The sequence below is a fragment of the Mus pahari genome, chromosome 1, assembly GCF_900095145.1.
Source record: "Mus pahari chromosome 1, PAHARI_EIJ_v1.1, whole genome shotgun sequence".
Classification (NCBI taxonomy): Eukaryota; Metazoa; Chordata; class Mammalia; order Rodentia; family Muridae; genus Mus; species Mus pahari.
In genome coordinates, this window is record NC_034590.1 from 36,246,646 (window position 1) to 36,269,692 (window position 23,047).

Here is a 23,047-nt window from a genome sequence, read left to right on the forward strand (position 1 = left end):
AATCAAAAGACCAAAACTGTCAGTATTGCCCCGTGTTGGTGTAGGCTAAAGGTCAACCTCAGGAGCCATCTACCTTTTTTTTTTTTTATTTTTTGGAGACAGACCTAGAGCTTGCCAAGTAGCAGACTAGGCTGGCTGGCCAGGGAGGCTCAAGGACCTCCCCGCCTCTGGATGATAAGTGGCCTCCATTCTTGCTGTGGTTTGGGAGCTCAGACTCTGGGCTGTATGTCTGGTCAGCAAGCACTGTATGAACTAGCCTGCCCCACTGCCCAGTTTTCCCAGTCAGTCTCACTCTGTAGCCTTGGCTGGCTGTAAAGTGGCAGTGCTGTCTCAGTCTCCAAAGTGCTGATGTGATTGCGGTGTGAGCACACCTGGCTGGCTGTCATTTTCGCCTGAAACCTGACACTCCTTCTTAGCATCAAGCCACGTGAAGATAGGGAACTTTGTTTGCAAAGGTGATGAACTGGAGATTAATCATCTCTTGTGTTTGATTTCCCCAGTGCTGTGCTTCAATTGAAGATAAACCTACCATGGGTTTTTCTTTCGAAAATTAGGGAATATTTATATACTAAGAATAACTTTACACGCAAACAAAATCTTATGGATCCTTTCAAAGTCCCTTACAAGTAGAAGCTAGAAATTCAAGCTTAGGCATTAAAAACAGTGTGTTGGGAAGAGTGTAAAACAACGTAATCTGACTTTCTCTCTTCTTTGCAACATGACTGTCCTCTTTATAGGCAAGTGTACATCTCCCTGTGCCAGACAATAATCTATGCATGCTTGCAATTACACTTCTGAACAGCAAATTCAGTTTCGTCTATATCCCTCCTTATCAGACAAGCAGCTGTCACGGACGTCACTGAGCCAAGTTCCAATTTCACAATATTATTTATTATCTTTAAGTGCACGTGCTATTTGACATACCTGCTTTTTAAGCTAATGTGCTGCTGTATAATTTTAAGGGAGCCTTGGAAATAGGCTGTGTTGGATTTTGCTTTGCACACAGGCTCTATGCTCTTGTGTTTCATAGGCATATGTTCCACCATCAGTGATCTGTGAATTTCTCCTGTGTAAAGGGGCATATGCAGCTTTCTAATTTTATTAGAAAACACAGTAGACTAGTTAGTGGTGGGTAGCACTTTCATGATTATCCCAGTAACTGATCTGTCTACTGGCATGTTCAGTGCTGTCATCACTAGACACAGTGCCTGTCTAGAAAGTCACAGGTGATGCTACAGCATGCACAAGTTTCAGCTTCTTGAGCTCCAACCAGGAAAGTTTGGTAAGAATCATATTGACCAGACCTGGCTGTTTACAAGTAAGGATGGCAGGCTGAGAGAAGCTGTGAGCATACAGAGGATCAGGCAGAATGTATGCAGGCTGACCATAGGTGACTAAGGGAACCTTGGAAGGGAGCTATGAAAATGACATGGAAACCAAGTTTACTGAGCAAATTGCCAAGACAGCCAAATAATTAGCCAAAAACACATTTTAGAAGACAGTAGTTAAGTATAAATTTTTAGAATTCAGAGAAGTCCATAGAGGTACCATAAGATATTTCTGGCTGGCAAAATAGAGCAGTCATGAAAATTTCATAGTGAAAAATACAGTGTTTGTATGTGGAGTAAACCTGGTGCCCAAAGGAATAGAAAGAGACGCAGACTTTGTCAAGAGCATAGACTGCAGAAGTTTTGCTGCTAGAAGTCCTTCAAGGAAGACTGTCTTAGTTTCTCTTACTGTTGTTGTGATAAACTACACTGGCCAAAGCAACTTGAAGAAGAAGGGTTATTTGGCTCCCAGTACTGGGTCATAATCTGTCCTGGCAGGAAAGTCAAGTCATCAGGAGCTTGAAGTAAGCATCAGGTCACATCAAACCATAGTAACGAGACCTGCACCTGCACCGTTCAGGATCCCTTGCCCAGGGAGTGGTTCTGCCACAGTTAAGAGTGACCTTCCCACATCTACTAGCCTATCAGGGCATGTCCAGAGTCTTATCTCCCAGTTAGTCTAGGTTCTGCCGAGGTGACAGCTAACACGAAACAATATACAGATTGAAGTACAGAATAGGAATTGCAAAGAGGAATATAGGTAGACTTACAAAATTGTAAGTGGGACCATACAGGATGCTCTGTGGTTAGGTACAGAGAAACCAAGGCAATAAATGTTTTAGGGAGCTTTTACTTTAGTTAAAAAAAATCTAATGATAAGTTTTATCTCCTTGGTTATATGTTTTGACTTTTTATGATAGGAAATGTTATTATCTGGAAGATGCTTTAAGATATAGTTTAAGCCACAAGCTGGCAGATATTTAATGGTTAATAGATTTTTCATCAACTCATTCCAGACACCACTACTATGAAAGTTAACTAACAGTTAACTTTTCTTGCTTGAAAAACATTTCATTCTTGTTTAGTGCTTCACATCTAAGTCATAAATAACCACTTTAAGAAAGGCCATCCACCCTTCTTGTTCAGTACACATCTCAGATTTCTTTTCCCTCTTTATTCACATGGGGATGGTTTCTTTCTTAGTCTCATTCACAGCTTTTAAGTGTGGGGGCACTGTCTTTCATCCTATCTAATAGTTTTTGAGAATAATAGCATTTCCGTATACAGAGTTCCTTTGAGGCCAGGCATGCTCAGTTGTTAGTGTTAAAACAGTGCAGGTATCTCCATCATTTCATAGATTAGGAGATGGAGGCTATGAGAAAGGAAACAATTTACACAAGTCCTAGCAAGTGCTTAATAGAGCTCTGACTTAATGAGCCCATGCTTGTCCAGTCTCGATCCATTTCACTTTCTAAATGTGCTTCTCTGGGCTGCCATGTCTTTTATCTCCATCTAAATATAGATGTTGCTCATTTTAGATTTTTTACAACCCACTGAAATTGAAACTTGGGGTTTTGTTGTTGTTGAGTGGATATTATTTTTCTGTCATTTTGGAGAATGCTTCTTTAGCCTTCAAGTTTTATTTACTGGATAAAGTTCTTCCACTTAAAAGAAGAACTCAGCAAATACTGAATACTTACAGCATACTAATTAAAGATTAAGCATTGTCGTGGGGACAGAACAATGAATGAGATACTTGGCCTTAAGTAGTTTAACAGATATTCTAGGTCAACAGAAAGCCATGTAAATAGTACCTATAGTCACTGCCCCAGGATAACTCTCCCAGCAACCAAGGCCTTGTTGTACATTTCATTTAAGAAAGTGTGTTAAATTCAAATTCTAAATGTAGAATTTTTCCTAGGTATGCCTTGCAATAGCTCATTATTCCCAGCCAACAGACCTCCAGCTACTCTTTGCATTTGAATATGTTGGGAAAAAATACCACAATTCAGGTAAATATGAAAATACTAAATATTGTGACTAACTTTACATGTATGACTTGTATGTTTGTTAGTGTTTTAATGAGTATAGGGTTATTAGCTTTGTAGCTGCTAAGAAATAAGCACAGTGCATAAAAGAGCCATTCTCAGAGTTTCTTGAGAAATGACCAGACAGTCATGAGCACCAGTTTACAGGAGTCGAAGCACCTACTTTACCTGTAGGCACTCATTTGTATTTTATGCTCAGTATATCTCCAGCAATTTTTATTCCATAGTTGAATTATAAAACTGACAGAAAACCAAAAGATAGTTGAAAAACCACAAAATTTCTTGCAAAATATGATTTTTATAAAAAAGCTAAAATGGAGCCAGGCGTGGTGGTGCACGCCTTTAATCCCAGCACTCCGGAGGCAGAGGCAAGTGGATTTCTGAGTTCGAGGCCAGCCTGGTCTATAAAATGAGTTCCAGGACAGCCAGAGCTATACAGAGAAACCTTGTCTTGAAAAACCAAAAAAGAAAAAAAAAAGATAAAATGGTTAAACCCTTTTAGAGAACTTTGTTAAGATTTCCAAAATTCTGACTTTCTGTTCTGAATAAGATCAATGGAAGGAATATGAGCATTTGTCAAAAACTAGATACATTCTAGGCAATTTTGAGGTAACTAAATGATTTTCTCCACATGTCTATGTTAACTATGACATCAAAGATTCAGTCATGTAGCTCCATTTTAAATAGTATGTTCTAGATAATGTAATTGCTAACACAGAGACCATGGGTCTCCTGTTAGCCTCCCAGGAGGTTAGTGATTGCACGGTGACGTACACATCCACCACTGCTCAAGGAAAGAAGATTAATGAACGGTCTCTCTATCCCCCAGGGCCCAGAGCAGTGGTTCTCAACCTGTGGGCCAAACCCTTTATGGAAAACTTCTCTCTCCAAAAGTATTTATATTCATAACAGTAGCAAATTTCAGTCATGAAGTGGCAGTGAGAATAGTTTTATTGTTGGGGTCATCACAACCTGAGGAATTGTAGTAAAGGGTCACAGTATTAGGAAGGTTGAGAACCACTGGTCTCTCTGTAGTTTATAGATTATTAGTTGTAATGAACTTTTGCATTTCTTACCTTATAACACAAGGTAGTAATTTAAATAACTTAGGATGCAAGCATATTCCAGTTTCACTGTGGTACTATTGCATTAAAATGTGGTGTTATCACTTGGAACACAGATGCTTTAAGTACATCTTCATTACTTTGAAAGGTACTTATCACACTCTAAAGAGGGTACATGAAAATAATGTCCCAGAACAGCTTTCAATTTGTACTTCATAGAAATTGGATACCACAAGTATTTGTGGCTTAATTTTTCTTATCCACATGCATAGTAATTATAATTTAGGCTTGAACAGCAGTTATTTTTTGAAGTAGATATTTTTTATGTAAATTCACTTCCTATCTAAAAACCAAACATACATCCTTGACAGTCAGCTACAGAGCAGGAGTCACCAAGCTCATTCTGAGATACCCTGTTTCAAGAGCAGAGCTAGTGGGAAGGCACAGCCCTTTTCTTCTCACTGCTTTCCTGTTAGGGATGATTTGGTGTCTGGGTTATGACTTTTGCATAAACATGGTAGCCTGGGTTGTCAGGTACAGCCATGCAGCTGGTGACCTGATGCCTGCAGTTGCTTTCGAGTCCTACCTCCTTCATTTCCTGTGGACATCTCCAGCCTATGAAATATGAAGTACTTTACGTTTTCTTATAAACTAGTCCCTCTTGTTTTCTTATAACCGGCTGATTAATAATTACTTAAATTATTAAGGAGTACTTTTTAATAGTATATCCTTTCTAACTTCTCCTTCAGCAGATCCTTTGTAAGCATAGTTCTGGCCAAAGTTGTACTCAGTTTCCTCATAGGGTAACATCCTGTAATATCCTTCCATGCTGTTACAGAAGCATGAACTGCATCCCTAAGATCCAAAGGAGCCTGAGATTTGCATACACTGCAGTCACAGTTCACTAATTTGTGAGTGAGAGATGCTCAGTTACCCTCTCTTGGCCCTCTGGATGGCACCCTGACTCATTGGCTGGATTAAAGAAGCCCCTTTTTCAGGCAGGTAGGTGACCAAGGTGTTCCCACCAGTAGGATCTGAAGTTGGAGAGAGTTCCCTGCAATTATCTGGAGAAGAGTCTCCTACTCCCTTAGGTAGTATGAGGTTTTCTTTTGTGTCCAACATCAGATGAGTAAGAACGGTTTCTGAAAGGATCAGTAGCCATACACACACACACACACACACACACACACACACACACACACACGCTTCACTTCAGGGAGTATTCTGAGGTGCAGGGCAGAGTGCACACAAACACCGCAGCAGGTTAGCACAAAGGAGAACACAGTTCTGCCTCTCTTATTTTCAAAGAAGCTGAGGACCTCACCGTCATCAGTCAGATTGTCATTAGAGAGATGGTGTTATAGAAAAGTACAGATTCACCTTTGTTCCAAAGCTGGCAAGGTGTCAGGTTTTGCTTCTGGACTAGAAGACCTGCAAACTTCATGAAGTTATGTGCAGGCTCAATGTCAGCAACTTTCCATTACAACAGACAGCTGAAAACGCACTGCAGTCCAAAGCTGCCCATTAAAGCATGTACACTTTTAGTGAACTTCGTGACATTTGTTGCTTCTAGCAATAGAATTTTAGTATTTCAGAATTTGTTTTAAATGCTTATTTGAAGTATGCAACTATTTAAAACAGTGTAGGAATTGTCAGTTTGTTGCTTGGGAACTGGAGTTCTCAGTGTGACTATAAGTGATGTGATCAGCCTTGTCTCTTGAGTGCTAGCTGCCAAAGCAGCAGGCTTGCTGGAGGGGCCTGTAGAAACAGGGCTGTGCCGGCTCCCTCACAGGTTCCCAGGGCCAGAGCCTTCCACTAAGAGCAGCCTTAGCATCCTGAGGCTACCTTGCCCCTTCCTTGTCACTTCTGTCTGTTGAAGAGCTGTGCTGTAAAATCTCAGTCAGGTAGCCATCAGGAACTCCAGGTCTCCTAATGTGACTCTGCTGGACCAGCTTGCTGCTGTGATCGCATGGATAGAGCAGGTCTTGGGGCTTTTTAGGAAGCACTAGAATTTGCAGTGTGTGCCATCCTATTATTATCACCCACTGCACCATGAACTCTCTCCAGAGGAGACACAAAGCTAATGACAGTGTATTCCCAGCTTTTGGGAAACCTGCAAAATAGTGCAGATGCATAGGGTCCCAAAGAGCTTTCACTTTATGTTCAAAGCAATCTGTCTATTCATAAGTAGGCCTAAAGATCTAATCTCATAAATGGGAGAGCATCCTCAGTGTGGTTTCAGGAGTTCAGAAAACTAAACACGAACTCAGCTGCAGATTTGCTGCTGAAGTTCTCCCCCCGCCCCACCCCAAATGAGTGCACTGTTTATATCTGTGTTTTGGTTTCATGGTGGATGTCCTGGTAAGTGGCCAAAGTCTGTGCTACAATGCTGAGTAACAGCAGAGCTGGAGGGAAGGTACCACTTCTGTCCTTAGTTTTAATGCTAATGCTGTTTGCTGCAGGTTCTAAATAAACTTGATAACTCTTTATCAAGATGAAAAAGATGTCTTTTTTAAAAAAAAAAAAAATAAGCCCTACCAAAAGTTTTTCTGTACTTACTGAACCAGTCATATGGGTTTCCCCTTTACATTTAGTAATATAAGTTGCTTAGTTCTCTGGAACATTGTATGGATTAGTCACCTGAAAAGCCGGTGTGTCAGCCAGCACAATATCTAGGTGATATGGTCCATAGAGACAGTACTGAAGTGGAGTGGAATGTGAGGATACAAGCCGGTTAGCGTGATCATCTCTGTCAGACCATCTGAAAGTCAGACTCACTAAGTCTAAAGTGGGGCCATGGAGGGGTAAAATTCAGACTTCCTAACACCGCACGTCAGCCCCTTGGTGATCTAGACTAGTGCTGTCCGGTGGTGGAAGTGTCTCTTCCTCTGCACTGTCCGCAGGGGACCCACCAGCTCGGTGTGGCTATTACACTTGAAATGTCCTTAGTGTACCTGAGTGATCAGCATTCGTTTTTAGTTCATTTTCATTAGTTTCATTAGTTTAAGTTTAAATGGACCCTGTGGCCGGTGAATGCTTCCAGGCTCAGGTAGCACAGAGTTTAGGCCTCACGTACTCTATAGCTGCTCTCCCACCATGTCTGCTGTCCTGCTCTAAGGATGTGGATTTCCTGAAGCTTTACCACTGTCCCAGTCTCTGCTCATCATGTCCACCTCCTCCTTCCCTGGCAACTCTTGATGTTTCCCTCAGGATTCTGTTCAGATGCTGTCAAGTCAGGACAGCTCTCGTGGTCATCCTTTCTGCATCTTTATTGCACATAGGTTTTGGTGCTCATAGTTTTCGTATCTACCCCCTACTGTCTTGCTGTTGTTTTCAGAGTAATAGGCAGAAAACTTGCCTTTTTGTTCTTAGGACTTAACTTATCATAAGTTCTTCAGATGTGTCTGCCTCATACCAGGAGTTAATAATTAATCACTGAGAATGAGGCTCTGAATGTCTGTGTGATAGTTAGGCATCGGCACAGCTACAAGACAGAGAGCTGCAGACAGTGGGAACCTACCGTTGTGTGATGGATCTCTGTGTCCCACAGAAGCCATTTAGATGGGATTCTTTTGAAAAAGGAGAATCATTGAAAGGTTAGGGTAAGACACCAATATCACAGAAGCATTATTTTGTGTGAAAACACCATCAAGTTTCATCTAGTCAGGACTGTCAGCTTAGGAATTGCCACTTAAACCTGTGGCAGTAAGACGCTGGGCCAAGAGGGGCTTTGCCATCGCCCTAAGGCAAATCAGGCTGGTTGGCACAGCTCCTTCCCTGATGGTTTTCAGGTGCTCCTGGGCCCTAGGTATGCTCCTGTCTCTGGACACGTTTTTTGCTCAGAAGTGAAGTCTAGACCTCCCTCTTGACACACCATGTGGGACAGGCCTATAGCTTCTAATGACGTATAAGCAGCTCTGTCAGCTTCTCAAATTGAATAATTATACAAAGCCAAGAACCATTTAGTGAGCAGATGAGATGATGCTAGAAAAATAAAATATTTTGAGGACTTGAAAACTGCTGGGTGAATCCATGCACCCCTACTTTGTAGTGGGGAAAGTAAGCAGATGGCAGATTTCCCCTCAGTTTGGAGCAGTGAGATGCTTGAGGCTCAGAAATAGTGTCCATAACGTATTAGGAATGGGAGAGACTGAAAAGTAAGGGCAGTCAGTGGAGACAAATATGGGCAGCAGACTTTTGTTCATTGAAGGAAGTACCTAGTAGAAGAATGTGTGTGTGGCATGGCAGCGTAAGCAGCAAGTGGGGTGGGAGGAAAGGCTTCAAAACCAAGTTGAAGACTTGCTCAAGACCTGCTCATCTGCAAGCATGCAGGAGATAAAGCCAGTAGAAGAACAGGACAGTAAAAGGTGTCTATACAGTAGGAAAGTGCTGGGCGAAAACCAGGTGAATTTTTGATGCAGAAGGCCACACATAGGGCATGTATGTGATAGAGGACAGAGCAAACAAATTCTGGGTGAGGAGGGATTAGTTCAACAAAATTAAGACTATTGCCTTTCCCATAGCCAACAAGGTTAATGGAGTCTCTTCAGGAGGTGGAGGAGTATGGAGTGGAGCTGGCGGTACCGGCAGCCAGAGGACGCCACTGTTCGAAACTTACTCAGATTGGGACAGAGAGACCAAGAGGACAGGCGCTTCAGGGTGGAGAGTTTGTTCTATCAACGAGGGTTACATGATATCTACTTGGTAAGTCTTATTTTAACTTATGCATAACATACACCTGGGAAAGACTTCTGTGAAGAATAATCTAACTCTACATCCATTGATAAATTTGCCAGTTTTGGTTAATAGCTCCTTTAAATGGGGTTTAAAATAAAAAAAAAAAATTAAGTTAAGGCTTTTGTACTATAAGCCCACCATCCATAGCATTTAAAAGATGTTGACAGCAATTCTTTATTAGTGTCAGTAATCTAGTGATTATTTGTTTGCAGTTTTTTTTAGCTACTGTCTTTTAAAGTTGTCTTTTAAACTGTCTTTTAAAGAAAGTCTTACTATAAATTTGAGTTATGTGTCCCAGATGTATTTTTATTTTTTAATGGTTTTAGAGCTTTATTGAAGAAAGGCAGAGAGAAAGAGAAAAAGTAGAAGGAGAGAGGCTGGCCGACCATGTGGAGAGAGGGGGGAAGGGAGGGGGAGAAAGAGAGCTAAGAATGAGCTAAGAGAGATAAGAGCGAGAGGTAAGAGCTTAAGAGCCCCATCTCTTGTCTTACCTCTATTATACCTACACCTTTACAGACAAAACCAGGCTGTTGTTCTATGGAATGTCTGGTATTACTGGTTTTACTTCTGTGGTGTTCTTTAACATGTTCTTCTGCATCCTGAGGAGGAATTGGATCAAGCCTCGGTGTTTTTGCAAGAATTCATCGGTGGTGCTCTGTCCCCTGGGCTCTGTCCCCTGGGCATCCCATCCAGTCTCTGGCTTGCTTGCTGTGTCTCCTCCTCCCTGTCCCTCTCTGCCACCCCTCAGTCACTGTGTCTCTGTGTGCTTAAGTGCTGACTAAGGGACAGGCCCCAAGGGTTGTCTGTTTAATCTGTCCAGTGTAAAGTTCCATTTTTTATATCATGGTTTCAGTGTCCCAAATAATTTTCTCACAGTGGAGGCCGGCTGCATGGGTCTGCTATCTCATGAATGGTTGCTGCTAGTTATATCCTAAGTCTGCCATCTGTCTACTTTCTATCAGACTTTACCCTTCAGCTCTGAGTATCATGAACTATAGTTCAAATAAAAAAACCAAGGTAAAGCTTTCTTTTACCCAAAAGTTTAGAATAGTGAGCTGGTGGCCTAGAATTGTTTAAAGGTGACTAGGAATTTTCGTCTCTTCGGTTAACATAATTTAGTAGTGGTGAAATTTTGAGAATGCTTTGAGACCATTGAAGTCTCCACTGACTTATACTCAGCTTTCTTGGGGGCAAAATCGTGCTGCCATTTACTGGTCAGTGCTGTTGAGGGATCTCCTTGGTTACATGTCTGGGAAGGTGCTTTGGATCATGCCTTCTTTCCTTGGATTTCACCATTTGCCTTTTCAGCATGTGCCACTGTCTGTCCTGTGAAGTACATGGCGCAGCCTGGTTGGGCCTACCTCTGTCTGCCTGCTGGGCTGTGTAGAGGAAAGAAGAGAGGAACATGTTTCAAAGGGCAGTGAACTTTCCCACCAAAACTGTGGTCTGGCAAGTGTCTGGGCGAAGAGGGTAGAAAAGAAAGACAGTGAGGGCCGTGAGCTTCTTTGTAGAGTCATAGGCTGTCTTATGCACTATTGCTATGACAAGCCACCATGACTCAGGCAACTCTTACTATAAGAAAAAGCATTTGATTGGGGCAGGCTTACAGTTTCAGAGGTTTAGTCTGTTATCATAGTGAGGAGTATGGCAGCATGCAGGCAGGCACCAGACAATAGCTCAGAGCTACATCCTGATCTATAGGCAAAGAGAGCAACACTGGCCTTACTGTGGGCTTTTGAAACCTCAAAGCCCAACCCCCAAGTGACACACTTTCTCCAACAAAGCCATACCTCCTCATCCTTTTCAAATAGTGTCATTCCCTGATGGCTAAACATTCACATATGGGTTTATGGAGGCCACTCTTGTTCAGATCCCTACACAGGGCTTTGGTTTAGTTTGCCTGCTATCTTTTTTTCCCACAGCCTATCAAGATGTATATATACACAGAAAGATGCTTCCTAGACAGTGTATATGCATTTGATAGTCATTCTGGGAAATACTTTAAATTGTTTTGTATTTTTCTTATGGTCAAGATTTAATTTTATGAGGACTGTGCACATCACACACATACACCGAGATGTATCACATACACCGAGGCTTATCAGTGCCTCCCTTAGATGGATGCAGTGCCATCCAGCTAAGTGGGCTGTACATTAAGTGGAGAGAAATGTGATTCATTCTGGATGAGGGCCACAGAACACATCACTGTTTCTCAAGTACGGGACTTTTTCTTTCTTTTAAAAGAGTCGGTTGTGGTAGGGTGTGTGTGTGTGTGTGTGTGTGTGTGTGTGTGTGTGTACATGTGGAGGCCAACAACTTCCTGTACCCTTCTGCGGAGTTTGTACACCATTTTATTTTGAGATGGAGTGTCTTGGTTAGGCTAGGCTGGCTGGCCAGTGAGCTCCAAGAATCGACCTGCCTATGCCTCCCCAGGCCTGATGATCCATAAGCAGGTGCCACCCATGCCAGCTTCGTACATGGCTTTGGGGATCGAAGTCAGGTCCTCGAGCTTCAGTGGCAGAAGTTAAACTGCCTGACTTGTCTCCCAGCTCCTGAATTAAGATTTTAGTTTAAAACCAGTGGGTTTCATAATGTCATTTTCTTACATATGTGCCTTTATATTTTGTTCTAAATCATCCCAAAGCCCCACACTCCTCTCCAGCTCCTTCTGTCTCCCCTTGATGGTTTCTTCCCCCTAAGTAATGCCCTCTTGCTTTCATGTCATGTGCATTCCATTACCTTTTCCCTCTTCCCCACTCCCTTAACATGTTTCGTGGTTCGTTTCCCCATGGTCCCCTTCCTAGTTTCATGACCTTCCCATACACTCCTCATACATCGAGGTTTGACATGAAAAAGAATGTAGTATTTGTCTTTTTATGTTTGGCTTGTATCACTTAACAAAATGATTTTCAGTTCAATCCATATTTTTGCAAATGTCATGATTCCATTCTCCTTTGCTACTGAGTAAAATTCCACTGTTTATATGAATCACTTTTATTATCTAGTCATCGGTGATGGGCAGCTTAGTTAGGGTTACTACGCTGTGATTAAATACCATGACTATAAGCAACTTGGGAAGTAAGGCTTAATTTTGCCAGTACTTCCACATCACTGTTCATCATTGAAGAAAGTCAGAACAGGAACTCAAACAGATCGTAGACCAGAAGGCAGAAATGGAGCCAGAGGCCATGGATAAATGTAGCTTGCTGGTTTGCTCCTCATGATTGGCTCAACCTTTCTCATAGCACCCAGGACCACCATTCTAGGACTGGTACTGACCACAGTGGGCTGAGTCCTCCCACATCAATCATCAATCAAGAAAATGCTCAACGGTGTGCCTGTGGGCCAATCTGGTGGCGCATTTTCATAGTTGAGGCTCACTCTATTGTGACTAGTGGTAGAGTGGACTTAGGTGAGCACGAGGCTCATGCGTGACCTGTTTCTCTCCCTTTTAGCCTTCCAGAATACTTTGTTGTGCCAAGTTCACTAGCAGACCAAGACCTGAAGATCTTTTCCCATTCTTTTGTTGGAAGAAGAATGCCAGTAAGTGACTTCTGTTGGATGTCATTGATGCTGAGGTCCAGTTCCCATCCAGTTAAGTGAGGGTTCTGCTTGTCTCCTAGTTCTGGTGCTGGAGCCACGCTAACGGCAGTGCTCTTGTGCGGATGGCCCTCATCAAAGATGTGCTGCAGCAGAGGAAGATTGACCAGAGGTAACCAAGAACGGTGTTTGTCTGAAAAGAGGCAGTAAACCTCGTCCTAGATGGGAACCGTTGGTATCACCACATATTATATACAATAATTACCACTTTGAAAAGAATGAATATAGTAAAATGATCTTTGTTTGATAAAGCATTTGTCTTTGACATTGAAAGTACAGTGATTTCCATTTTAGAAACTTCAGGATAAATTAAACTTCTTTCAATTTTCTGCATCTTCTTTAGGTCTGTGAAGTCAGAGTAGCTTAGAAAATGGTTTTAATGGGTCTGCGCATCCAAGTTCAGCAATGTGTGTAAAGTCAGCAGTAACCGCCCTGTTACTAGGAGAAAGCTTCCCCTGCTTGCACTCCTAGCTGTGTGTTTACAGTTGACCAGCTCTCAGTGCCCAGGGTTCTCAGCTGCTGCCCTTGTTCCTGCTGGGCCTGCATCTACCACAGGCTGGTTCTCATGACTTCTCCTTTTAATCTGTGTTCCTTTCTACAGAAGGACACCGGTGACTGGCTTTAGTAACCAGCACATTGATATCATCTCTAGTTAGCTTGATGTCTGCCATGTGGACACCTTCAAGGCCCTTTAAACTTTATATCTAAAACTGAACTCAAAGGTCTGCCCAGCATGTCTTCCAGCCAGATGCCTCTGTCTTTCTCCCGTTTGTCCATCTGTAACCCCTCATGATTTTGACACTTAGTTTTTCAGAAACGTTATAAACCCACATACTGCTGCCCCAGCTTCGCCCCATGTGTGTTACTGGTGCCATCATTTTCTCTTTCTATGTCCCATTTCCTGAGCTCCAGCCACCTGAAAATTACCTGGTCTTTTCACCCCCCCAACAGGGCTCTTCCCTCCTGGGTCACCTTCATGCTCCGCCATGAACACTCTTCACCCCACCGCCTTGGCCTCTCTACCTCTTAGTTCTGAGACACTTTACATTCCATACGCTTTATGTGTGATGGCCATTTAATGACTCCCTGTCATCCTAGGAAGGCCCCATAGGCTGACACCATTGTATGATTATCCCAGGAAGTATAAAATACTGTTGAAGAAATGGATGAATAGATAGATACTAAAGGATTTTGTCTTTACTAGGATTTGCAATGCCATAACTAAAAGTCACCCGCAGAGAAGCGATGTTTACAAGTCGGATTTGGATAAGGCTTTGCCCAATATCCAAGAAATACAAGCGGCGTTTGTAAAACTTAAGCAACTGTGTGTAAATGGTAATGACATCTTTATTTTTATTTTGTGCCTCCATCTATCTATCTATCTATCTATCTATCTATCTATCTATCTATCTATCTATCTAATGAATGGTAATAAAGAATTATATTGGAGCAATCAGGAAAAGTGATATTCCTTAAAAATATAGAAGATACATCTAAGGAGAGACTCAATCCCTAGAAAATGAAGTCTAAATTTCTCTTGGTTTTGGAGAGAAAAAAACCAAACCTGTTAACTTCCCCCCAAATTCTGAAGAGATAGACTACGTTAAAGGAGCATTTGCTCAGAAGACAGATATAAGTGAGATTCCAGTGCATAAGCTTAATTTCAGGATTAATGGCTCAGCTGAGTGTGTACTGTATGTGTGACCTTAGAGTTCAGCCTCGTAGACTCGGGGTTGCACTTTGCTCTGAGAAGATGTATCATGAAAGCATCTTTGGAGTAGAAGGCCTGTGTCTCCTGCGCATGGGGAGCACTGGCTTCGTGGCAGGTCTAGGATGATGAGTAGGCCTTGTTAGGGTAGGAGATCTTAGCAGTGTGTAGCCTTGAGTGGTTATGTATCCCCTGGGAAGGGCAGTGCTTGGTCCAGGGCTACATACACACAGAGGTGACACTGGCAGCTGTGAAGGTGAAGAGATGTGGGAAAGATGGGACCTGGGGTGGCAGTGCTGTGACGTGGGATCTAATCCAGGCATTGCTTTCTGTGGAGCCAGGACTCACCAGCCCTCAAGACACAGAGTGAGCTGTAGCTGGACTTACCAAGATTTCCTTGAAAATGCCAGAGGGTAGAAGACAAGACTTGAGGGAATGCTTTCTTCTGCTTCATTATAGAACCATAGCATGTCACCTTGGTGCAGAGGCCCGTGTCTATGACCTCAGCATTTGAGAAGGTGAAGCAAGAGGACCCAGAGTTTTGAGTCCAGTCTAGGCTCATGGCAAGGCACTGTCTTTAAAAAAACAAAAAACAAGAAACATAAGCATGTCTTCCTAAGTGCTTACTCCAGTAAAAGTGTGTGCTATTTCCTCAAAGCTAATTGTTTAATGTGTATGGGATATTGTTTAACTCTGATGTTGATTGTATAAAGCTAAGCTTAACAGCATTGTTATATGTAACGCAGAGCCTTTTGAAGAAACTGAAGAGAAGTGGTTGTCTTCACTGGAAAGTACTCGGTGGTTAGAGTACGTCAGGTTTGTTGACTTTGCCTTTTTACTTTTTATTTTGAAATAATTATAGGCTCACATGAAGTAAAAGGTAGAGTGAGCCACGTGCCCTTCACCCAGCATCCCTCAGGGTAACTTTATCTAGCTGGAGGGCAGCATCCAGCCCAACAACCAGCACTGCTGTCATCCCACCCTATCATACTTGAGCCTTCTCCACGGTCTTTCCCTGATCCCTGCCCTCTGACGACCACTACTTCATCGTTGCCTCTAAAGCCTTGTTTCCTGAACATTGTGTAAATCAACCTCTGTTTTGTAATATATGGTTGATGAATTTCCCTGATACTATTCCCTAAAGAATCATTCCTGTTAATACCAGAGAACTTCATAAAAATCGAAAGTGTGTGTATATAGAGGATGATGAGTTCTGCCTGATTTTAAGCACTTTTAAAATATATTTATGAAGGTGGACAAGATGTCACAGCAAAGGCATGTATATATGGTAGAGGCTTAATATCTAACAGTGTTTTTTCCTTCTTTCTCTTCAGGGCTTTCCTTAAACACTCAGCAGAACTTGTGTACATTCTTGAAAGCCAGCGTCTCTCTGTAGTCCTGCAAGGTAAGTAAAATCATCCCTGAGACTACGACAGGAGCCCACGGTGGCTCCTGGCTGTTCACAGTAACATAAGTCTTAGCTGTCTCTCCTGTTACAGTGCTGCCGTACCACCCGGCACACTGCAGATTGTGACTGTGTCCTGTCACACTGGCTCAGAGACTGCTGGCCGACTAGAAAGGTGGACTCTCGCACTTAGTATGTCTTTCCTTTTTTCTGGGAGGATGAGTCCCCATCCCTGACCTGACTGATACTCAATGCTAATTTGGACAAGGCATCCTCTCTAATCTTGCTATTTCTTATTCACATTAAGTTGTGACCCTAAGAAAATAGTTTGAAATTAAGAATTAATTCAAATAAAATAGACAATGTTTTTTCTCCTCTTTACCACTGAGTGCTCTCATCTTATTGGGAATGAGCCCTGGTTTCTCCATGCACATAGGCTTTGGGAGTACTGAGCCTGATGCACTAACACTTAAGTGTGGTTTAGCCCATTAGTTGGGGGTGTGATGCATATTGAGCATCCTGGTAACTTAGTAAATAGAAAGCCTCGGTATTTGTTTGTGATTGTGGTAACATATATGCAGTGTCACCTAGGAGATCTGAGGAAAACCCTGAATGTGGGTTTTTGCCTTTTACTTTGGACAGGGCTTCTTTTGTTCATTGCTGTGTACAGCAGGCTAACTGGTCTGCAGGCTTCCGAACCCTGCTGCTTCTGACTCATCTCTCAGTAGGGGCAAATAGGAACTACAGATGTTTGTCCTACTACTCTGTCTGGTTTTAACATAGGTCCTAAGTATGAACTCACATCGTTCGGTCTATACAGCAAGACCCTGGCCCACTGAGCCATCTCCCCAGCCCCAATGATAGAATTTTTCATCATTCCAAAGGTTGTTTTGTTTTATGAGGTGATGGGGACAGTTGAGACAGGGTTTCACTATATAATCTTGACTGGTTTGAAACTTGCTGTGTAGGCTAGGCTGGTCTTGAACTCACAGAGATCTGCCTGTGCCTTAGCACCAAATCAGTAGGCTACTTTCTGTCTCTGTAGATATGCCTTTTCTAGATAGTTTCTATAACTAGAATCACACTGTATGTGGTCTTTTGTCTGTGGCTTTATTTATCTGACAAGTATTTATGATTTTCATTCATGTCATAGAGTGATTTTTTTTTAAAAAATTGATCTCATTGTTTGTAAATCAGTTTATGTATTTCCCTGCTGGTGGGCATTAGGTTGTTTCTATACGAGGACCATTACAGAATGTGCTGCTTGGAATAACCACACCATCTGTTTGGGATAGTTTTATGCTGTAGAGTTATGTAGCATGTTCACCTTGTTAAAAACAAACAAACAAACAAAAAAAACCAAAAAAACAGCCAAACTGTTCTAAAGTGGCTGAGCAATTGCACTTGGGGATCACAATTTGTGCACCAAATCAGGTCTGGCCACTCATCCTCAGTGAGCCAGTAAAAGGTCAGATTAAAAGTGGAAAGTCAGGAAAGGAGACTTTTCAGTATTAGGAAGAGGGACAGAGATCCAGCAAAAACCCCTCAAGTCCATCTGACTGAGTCCTGAAGTGAGATGGATCAGTGTTTAAACAGAGGGCGTGCACAGCAAAGCCATCCAGTCAAGGTGTGCTCCCACCCAGCACTGACCAGCACCGTCTGGGCCTCAGTCTCATCCTGTACGGTGTCTGACAGGTTGTTAGTACTCTGTGAGGTCTCTCCCTGGGAAACAAGCTCACCCTCTGACTAGCACCTTTTCCTCCCCTGGTACAAGATTCCTGGGGAATTCCCATTTCTCTGGGGTCTGATACTCAGATCTAGAGACATAATTGTCTCTTTAGAATATCTTCACCTGCCAGACTAGTTACAGCTGGCCCATATTTTCCTTCTCAGCGTGGATGAGGATGCTGGCGTCCACATCCTTACAGCTCTGTTGTCTAGCATGCCCCGCTCAGGCACAGGTGAAGTGGTGCACTTAAGTGTGCTTTTCCTTTACGTTTGTCTATGGTGTTTCATCTTCCTGTTGAGTTCTAAGACTTATGTATGTATTCTGGATGCGCTCTCTTTTAATCCTACATGATTCATGAGCATTTTCTCCTACAGTATCATGCCTGTTCATTCTTTTGTCTTTTGAAACACTAATTTTTTTGAAGTATAATATCTCCATTTTAATGGATCATATTTTTCTTTATTATATTTAAGAACTATTTGCCCAACTCAAGGTCACAGAGGGACATGAGTTTTATTTTATAGAATGTTTATAGTTTTATCTCTTAGAACTTAGTCCTTTGATCTATTTTGAATGAATTTGTGTGTGTGTGTGTGTGTGTGTGTGTGTGTGACAGAGAGAAAGACAGAAACAGAGACAGAGAGAGAAGGTAAGAGGTTGAATTATCTCTTTTATGTGGGTCATTTGTTGAAAAGACTTTTTTTTAAGGTTTATTTATTATATGTAAGTACACTGTAGCTGTCTTCAGACACTTTTTCTTCTCTCCAGCCCTGCTTGCTCCAGCCCTGCGTACTCTGGCCCAAAGATTTATTTATTTATTGTATGTAAGAACACTTTAGCTGTCTTCAGACACCCCAGAAGAGGGCATCCTATTTCATTATGTGAGCCACCATGTGGTTACTGGGATTTGAAATCAGGACCATCAGAAGAGCAGTCAGTGCTCATAACTGCTGAGTCATCTCTCCAGCCCCTTGAAAAGAATTTTATTTCTCCATTAAATTGCCTTGTTTTTATGAAAATCACTGAGTGTAAATGGCAAAAGATTGTTTTTAACTATTTTACTCCATTGAGCTATGTCAGTTCTTTATGCTACTGCCACATTATCTTGAGTGTCGTAGTTGTTCAGCAAGCTTTAAAATTGAGACATTTAACTATACAACGTCGTCTTTGAAACTGTTCCAACTACTCTGGTTTATTTATATTTCCGTGTAATTTCTAGTGTTAAAAAAAAAGGCCCACTGGAGTGTGTATATGACTATGTTGGTTATAGATAGGTTTAGAGAGAAGGACATGTCTACGGAGTCCTCCAAACCATAAAGGGAATGCTCCCCATTTACTCTGATCTTCCATCATTTGTTAGCAGTGGTTGCAGGTTTTGCTGCACAAGGTTTATACAGAGTGTATTAAATTTCTTGAGTATCCTTAAGGTATTCTTACGTTTCTGTGATTACAGTGTTTTCTTAACTGCATTTTCAGGTTTATTCTATACTCACTGTTTTAGAGAGAGAGTTCTTGTGAACTTACTCTTTTATTTTGGTAGTTATTTTCTGGACTTCTTAAACATTTTTTTCTTGTATATGTGTGGTGTATTATGTGCATGTTCATGTGTGTAGAGGCCAGAGATCAACATTAAATGTCATTGTACATCACTCTCCGCCTCCTTTTTTGACAGTGTCTGTCATTGAACCTGGAGCTCATAGATTTGGTTAAGCTGGTTAGCCAGTGAGCTCCAGGGATCCAGCTGTTCCTTCCTACCCAGCACTGGGCTCATAGGCGCTCACTCAGCTTTTTACATGGGTGCTGTGGATCTGATGCAAGTCCTCGTCCATGCATGGCAAGCATTTTACTCGCTGGGCCAGCCCTCTCTCCCCCCATCCTTGATCTTTAACATACAGGGATTACAATTAGTGACAAGAACAGTTTTTAATCTCTTTGATACTTTTGCCTTTTATTTCTTTTCCTTTGTCTAATTGTTCTGACTCAGCCTCTTGTACAGCATGCTATAGAAGTATTGATGGCAGACATCTTTGTCTCATTTCTGATTTCAAGAAGAAAGCATTCAATCTTCGACCATTCTGCATGGTGTATTAGTTGTAGCAGTTGGGAGAAGCCTCTGATGATGGTTTTTCTTTAATTCCTAGTTTGCTAGGAGTTTTTTTTTTTAATTAGGAATAAATATAGAAGTATATCAGATGGTGGTTTGCCTCTAGATAATATTATTACATTTTATTTTATAATTATACTATGTTATTTGGTCAAATGCTAAAGCAATCTTGCCTTCCAGGGAAAAATTCCTGGATTTTCACAGTAATTTGCCTTATTAATATTTTATTAATGAGTATTACATCTGTATTTGCAAAGACTGTCAGTTGATAGTTTTCTCATCCTTTTACCTGGTTTTGATGTGAAGGTAATCCTAAATTCATTTAAAAGGACAATAGCTGCATGACAATATGCACAACTGTGATATTAGCACTGGGGACACAGATATAGGAGCTTTATTGCCACCCTTGGCTTTATTGCAAATTTGAGGCCTGTATGGATTACACTGATACCTTGTCTCAAAAAACAAAGATCTGCGAAGAAAAGGAAACTAGCTGTAAAGGGCAGGAAGGAAGTGCTTGCTTATAGGCACTCACTCAGCGTTTTATGTGGGTGTTGTAGATTTGAATGCAAGTCCTCTTCCGTGCATGGCAAGCATTTTATTCGCTGGGCTGTCCCTCTATCCCCCATCCTTGATCTCCTTCACGTGATGGAGACAGTTTCACCCCATCATTCACTTCTGAGTCATTGGCATGTGAAGGACATTCTCTCTGGAGAGGCAGTGTGTAGTCCTTTGTTTGCTTGTTTCTCTGTGTGACCCTGGCTGTCCTGGAACTGCTTTGTAGGCCGGCTGACCTCAAACTCATAGGAATCTACGTGCCTCTGCCTCCTGAGAGCTGGGATTAAAAACATGCACCAGCACTGCCCAGTGGAAGACTGTGTTTTATTTAATATCCTTGACAAAACAAGAGCAGAATGCATCCTAGAAATACATTCTACCCCAAACTATGAGAAGTAAAAGATGTGTGCACACACAGCTCTGCCTGCCATAGGACCCTTTCCCTCCTACTGGGTGGCCTTAGTGTGAGGAGAGATGACTCATCTTGCAACTTGATATGCCATGTTTGGTTGCTATCCCTGGGAGGCCTGCTCTTTTCTAAAAGGAAAGGAGGAGTGGATGAAGGAAGGAGGGGTGGCCAGGACAGGAGAATGAAGGGAAAACTGGTTGGGATGTAGTACATGAGAGAAGAATAAACAAAAACAAAAAAAGAAAAATAAAAAGAAAAAATGTGAGCAATGAACTGCTGTTATCTGCCAATAGTGACATATGAAAGTCCATTTGCTACTGAGCCCCACGGTCAGTGCATCAGGGTGTAATGACATCTTCAGTGTAGTGCAATGAATTAGGATCAAGATTGTATTTATTTTTTACTTACTGATGACTTTCTTTGATACTTCTTTTGGTTCATATAGATCTCCAATAAAGACAGAACATTACTTGTAAAAAATAAGTTTATTATATTTGAGAACTGCTGAACTCCACTAAAATTTTCTTACATAGACTATTTTGAAGGCAATTTAAGTATAAAATGTTGAATTACCTAACTTACGTTCAGGATTTCTCTTTGTCATCATCTTCTTCCCATTTTATTCACAGAGGAGGAAGGCAGAGACTTGAGTTGTCTGGTGGCTTCTCTCATTCAAGTGATGATGGATCCATACTTCAGGACAATTACTGGATTTCAGAGTCTAGTACAGAAGGAGTGGGTCATGGCAGGATATCAGTTCCTAGACAGATGCAACCACTTAAAGAGGTCGGAGAAGGAGGTAACTATTCCTGTTGCTTTCCTAGCACTTTACAAAAGTATGTTTGTGTGTGTGTGTGTGTGTGTGTGTGTGTGTGTGTGTGTGTGATTAGTGTTATGAAATACAGTGTGACAAGGGGATATGTCAGGCCCATGCTAAGGTATGTCCTGAGAAATTACACTATCGGGAGAAGGGATTGGGAGTGAGCGCCTAGAGAAGGGGTAGAGGCAGGCAGATGGGAGCAGAGCCATGAGGGCAGAGAAGAGGATGGGGCACAGAGAAGGACAGAAAGAGCCGGACATGGTGGTGCACACCTTTAATCCCAGCACTTGGGAGGCAGAGNCAGGCGGATTTNTGAGTTCGAGGCCAGCCTGGTCTACAAAGTGAGTTCCAGGTCAGCCAAGGCTACACAGAGAAACCCTGTCTCAAAAAAACAAAAAAAAAAAAAAAAAAAAAAAAGGACAGAAAGAGGGGAGGTGAGAGAGAGAAAATCTGGGTACAGAGAGATTGGGACTGGAGTGCCTGGCAATCTCTTTAATGGAAGCCTGCCACCTGGTGCACCTGGTGATGGTGGCCATCGAGGTAAGCCCTGGAGGAGCCTGTGGAAGCACCTGTAATCTGACAATTAGGGCGTGCCAGGACATGCCTGGGGAGGTCGGGGACAACTCAGTTCTCTTTCAGCATGAGATTTTGGAGTCAAAATGAAGTCTTCATGTTCATGTGGTAAATGCAGTTACACTGAGCCATTTCATAGACCCCAAACTAGCACCTTTCAAATATGTATGAGATAAATTTTTACTATTGTGAAAATGACAAGGGCCTCTTTAATTTTTCAGTACTGATTTAACACATTGTAGCTTTGTTAAAGGCTAACTAATAGATTGGAATCCACATTGGTGTAGAAGATTACCGTAGATACAAAGATCTTAGAGACTAGAGGCAACAGCTTCTCTTCAAGCCAGTCAGTCGCCTGTAGGGTGTGTTGCAGTTTGTTTCCTCATCCCTGCACCTTAAACACATGGTCCAGTGTTTGGCTGCCAAGCTGCACTTGCAGCCCAGTTGTCAGAAAATCAAACCTAGTTTGTCTGCACCATAGTGAGTATTGCAACTGAAAGAACACGTGGTCAGTGTTCCCACTCAGTCCTAATGTAGAAGCACAGGAAACAGCAAAAGCAGAGCAGCAGGACATCCACTGTGTAAGTCCACAGTAACTGGGAGAAAGATAATGAAGAGGACGACTAGACTTCAAAAGAATCTGAAGACCAGAATGTACTGAAAGAGAGTACAGATGGACAGCTAGCTGTAACAATAGCAACAACAACAACAACAACGAAGACAACTCAGGATGTGAAAGAGGAATTCAAATGTCTCAAGAAAATTAAATTGAATTTTAGAAAATGAAACAATAAATTGAATAAACTTTGTTGGAAACCTCACCAATATCAAGTATCAAGTGAAAACAGATTATCAGGATGTGAAATTATAATAGATGAATTGAAACATTCAAACAGTAAGTTTTTAAAAGCAGGCATAGTACATGCAGTATTTCTGGAATATAATTTAAAACAACCAAACAGTT

The 23,047-nt window shown here is 41.9% G+C and overlaps 1 protein-coding gene across 2 annotated transcripts in view; it reads left to right on the top strand.

Moving 5' to 3' along the window:
- The window catches only part of Mtmr10 (myotubularin related protein 10), a 51,489-nt gene that overhangs the window by 17,614 nt on the left and 10,828 nt on the right, over positions 1-23,047 (top strand). Inside the window, exons 6-13 of one of the 2 annotated variants that reach the window (XM_021194403.2) lie at positions 3,250-3,340; positions 8,964-9,144; positions 12,633-12,720; positions 12,801-12,889; positions 13,982-14,112; positions 15,232-15,301; positions 15,820-15,890; positions 21,320-21,489. In XM_021194403.2, the coding sequence (XP_021050062.1) occupies positions 3,250-3,340; positions 8,964-9,144; positions 12,633-12,720; positions 12,801-12,889; positions 13,982-14,112; positions 15,232-15,301; positions 15,820-15,890; positions 21,320-21,489 (891 nt within the window). The remainder of the gene's footprint in view (positions 1-3,249; positions 3,341-8,963; positions 9,145-12,632; positions 12,721-12,800; positions 12,890-13,981; positions 14,113-15,231; positions 15,302-15,819; positions 15,891-21,319; positions 21,490-23,047) is intronic. The other variant, XM_029539248.1, reaches the window with a different exon arrangement.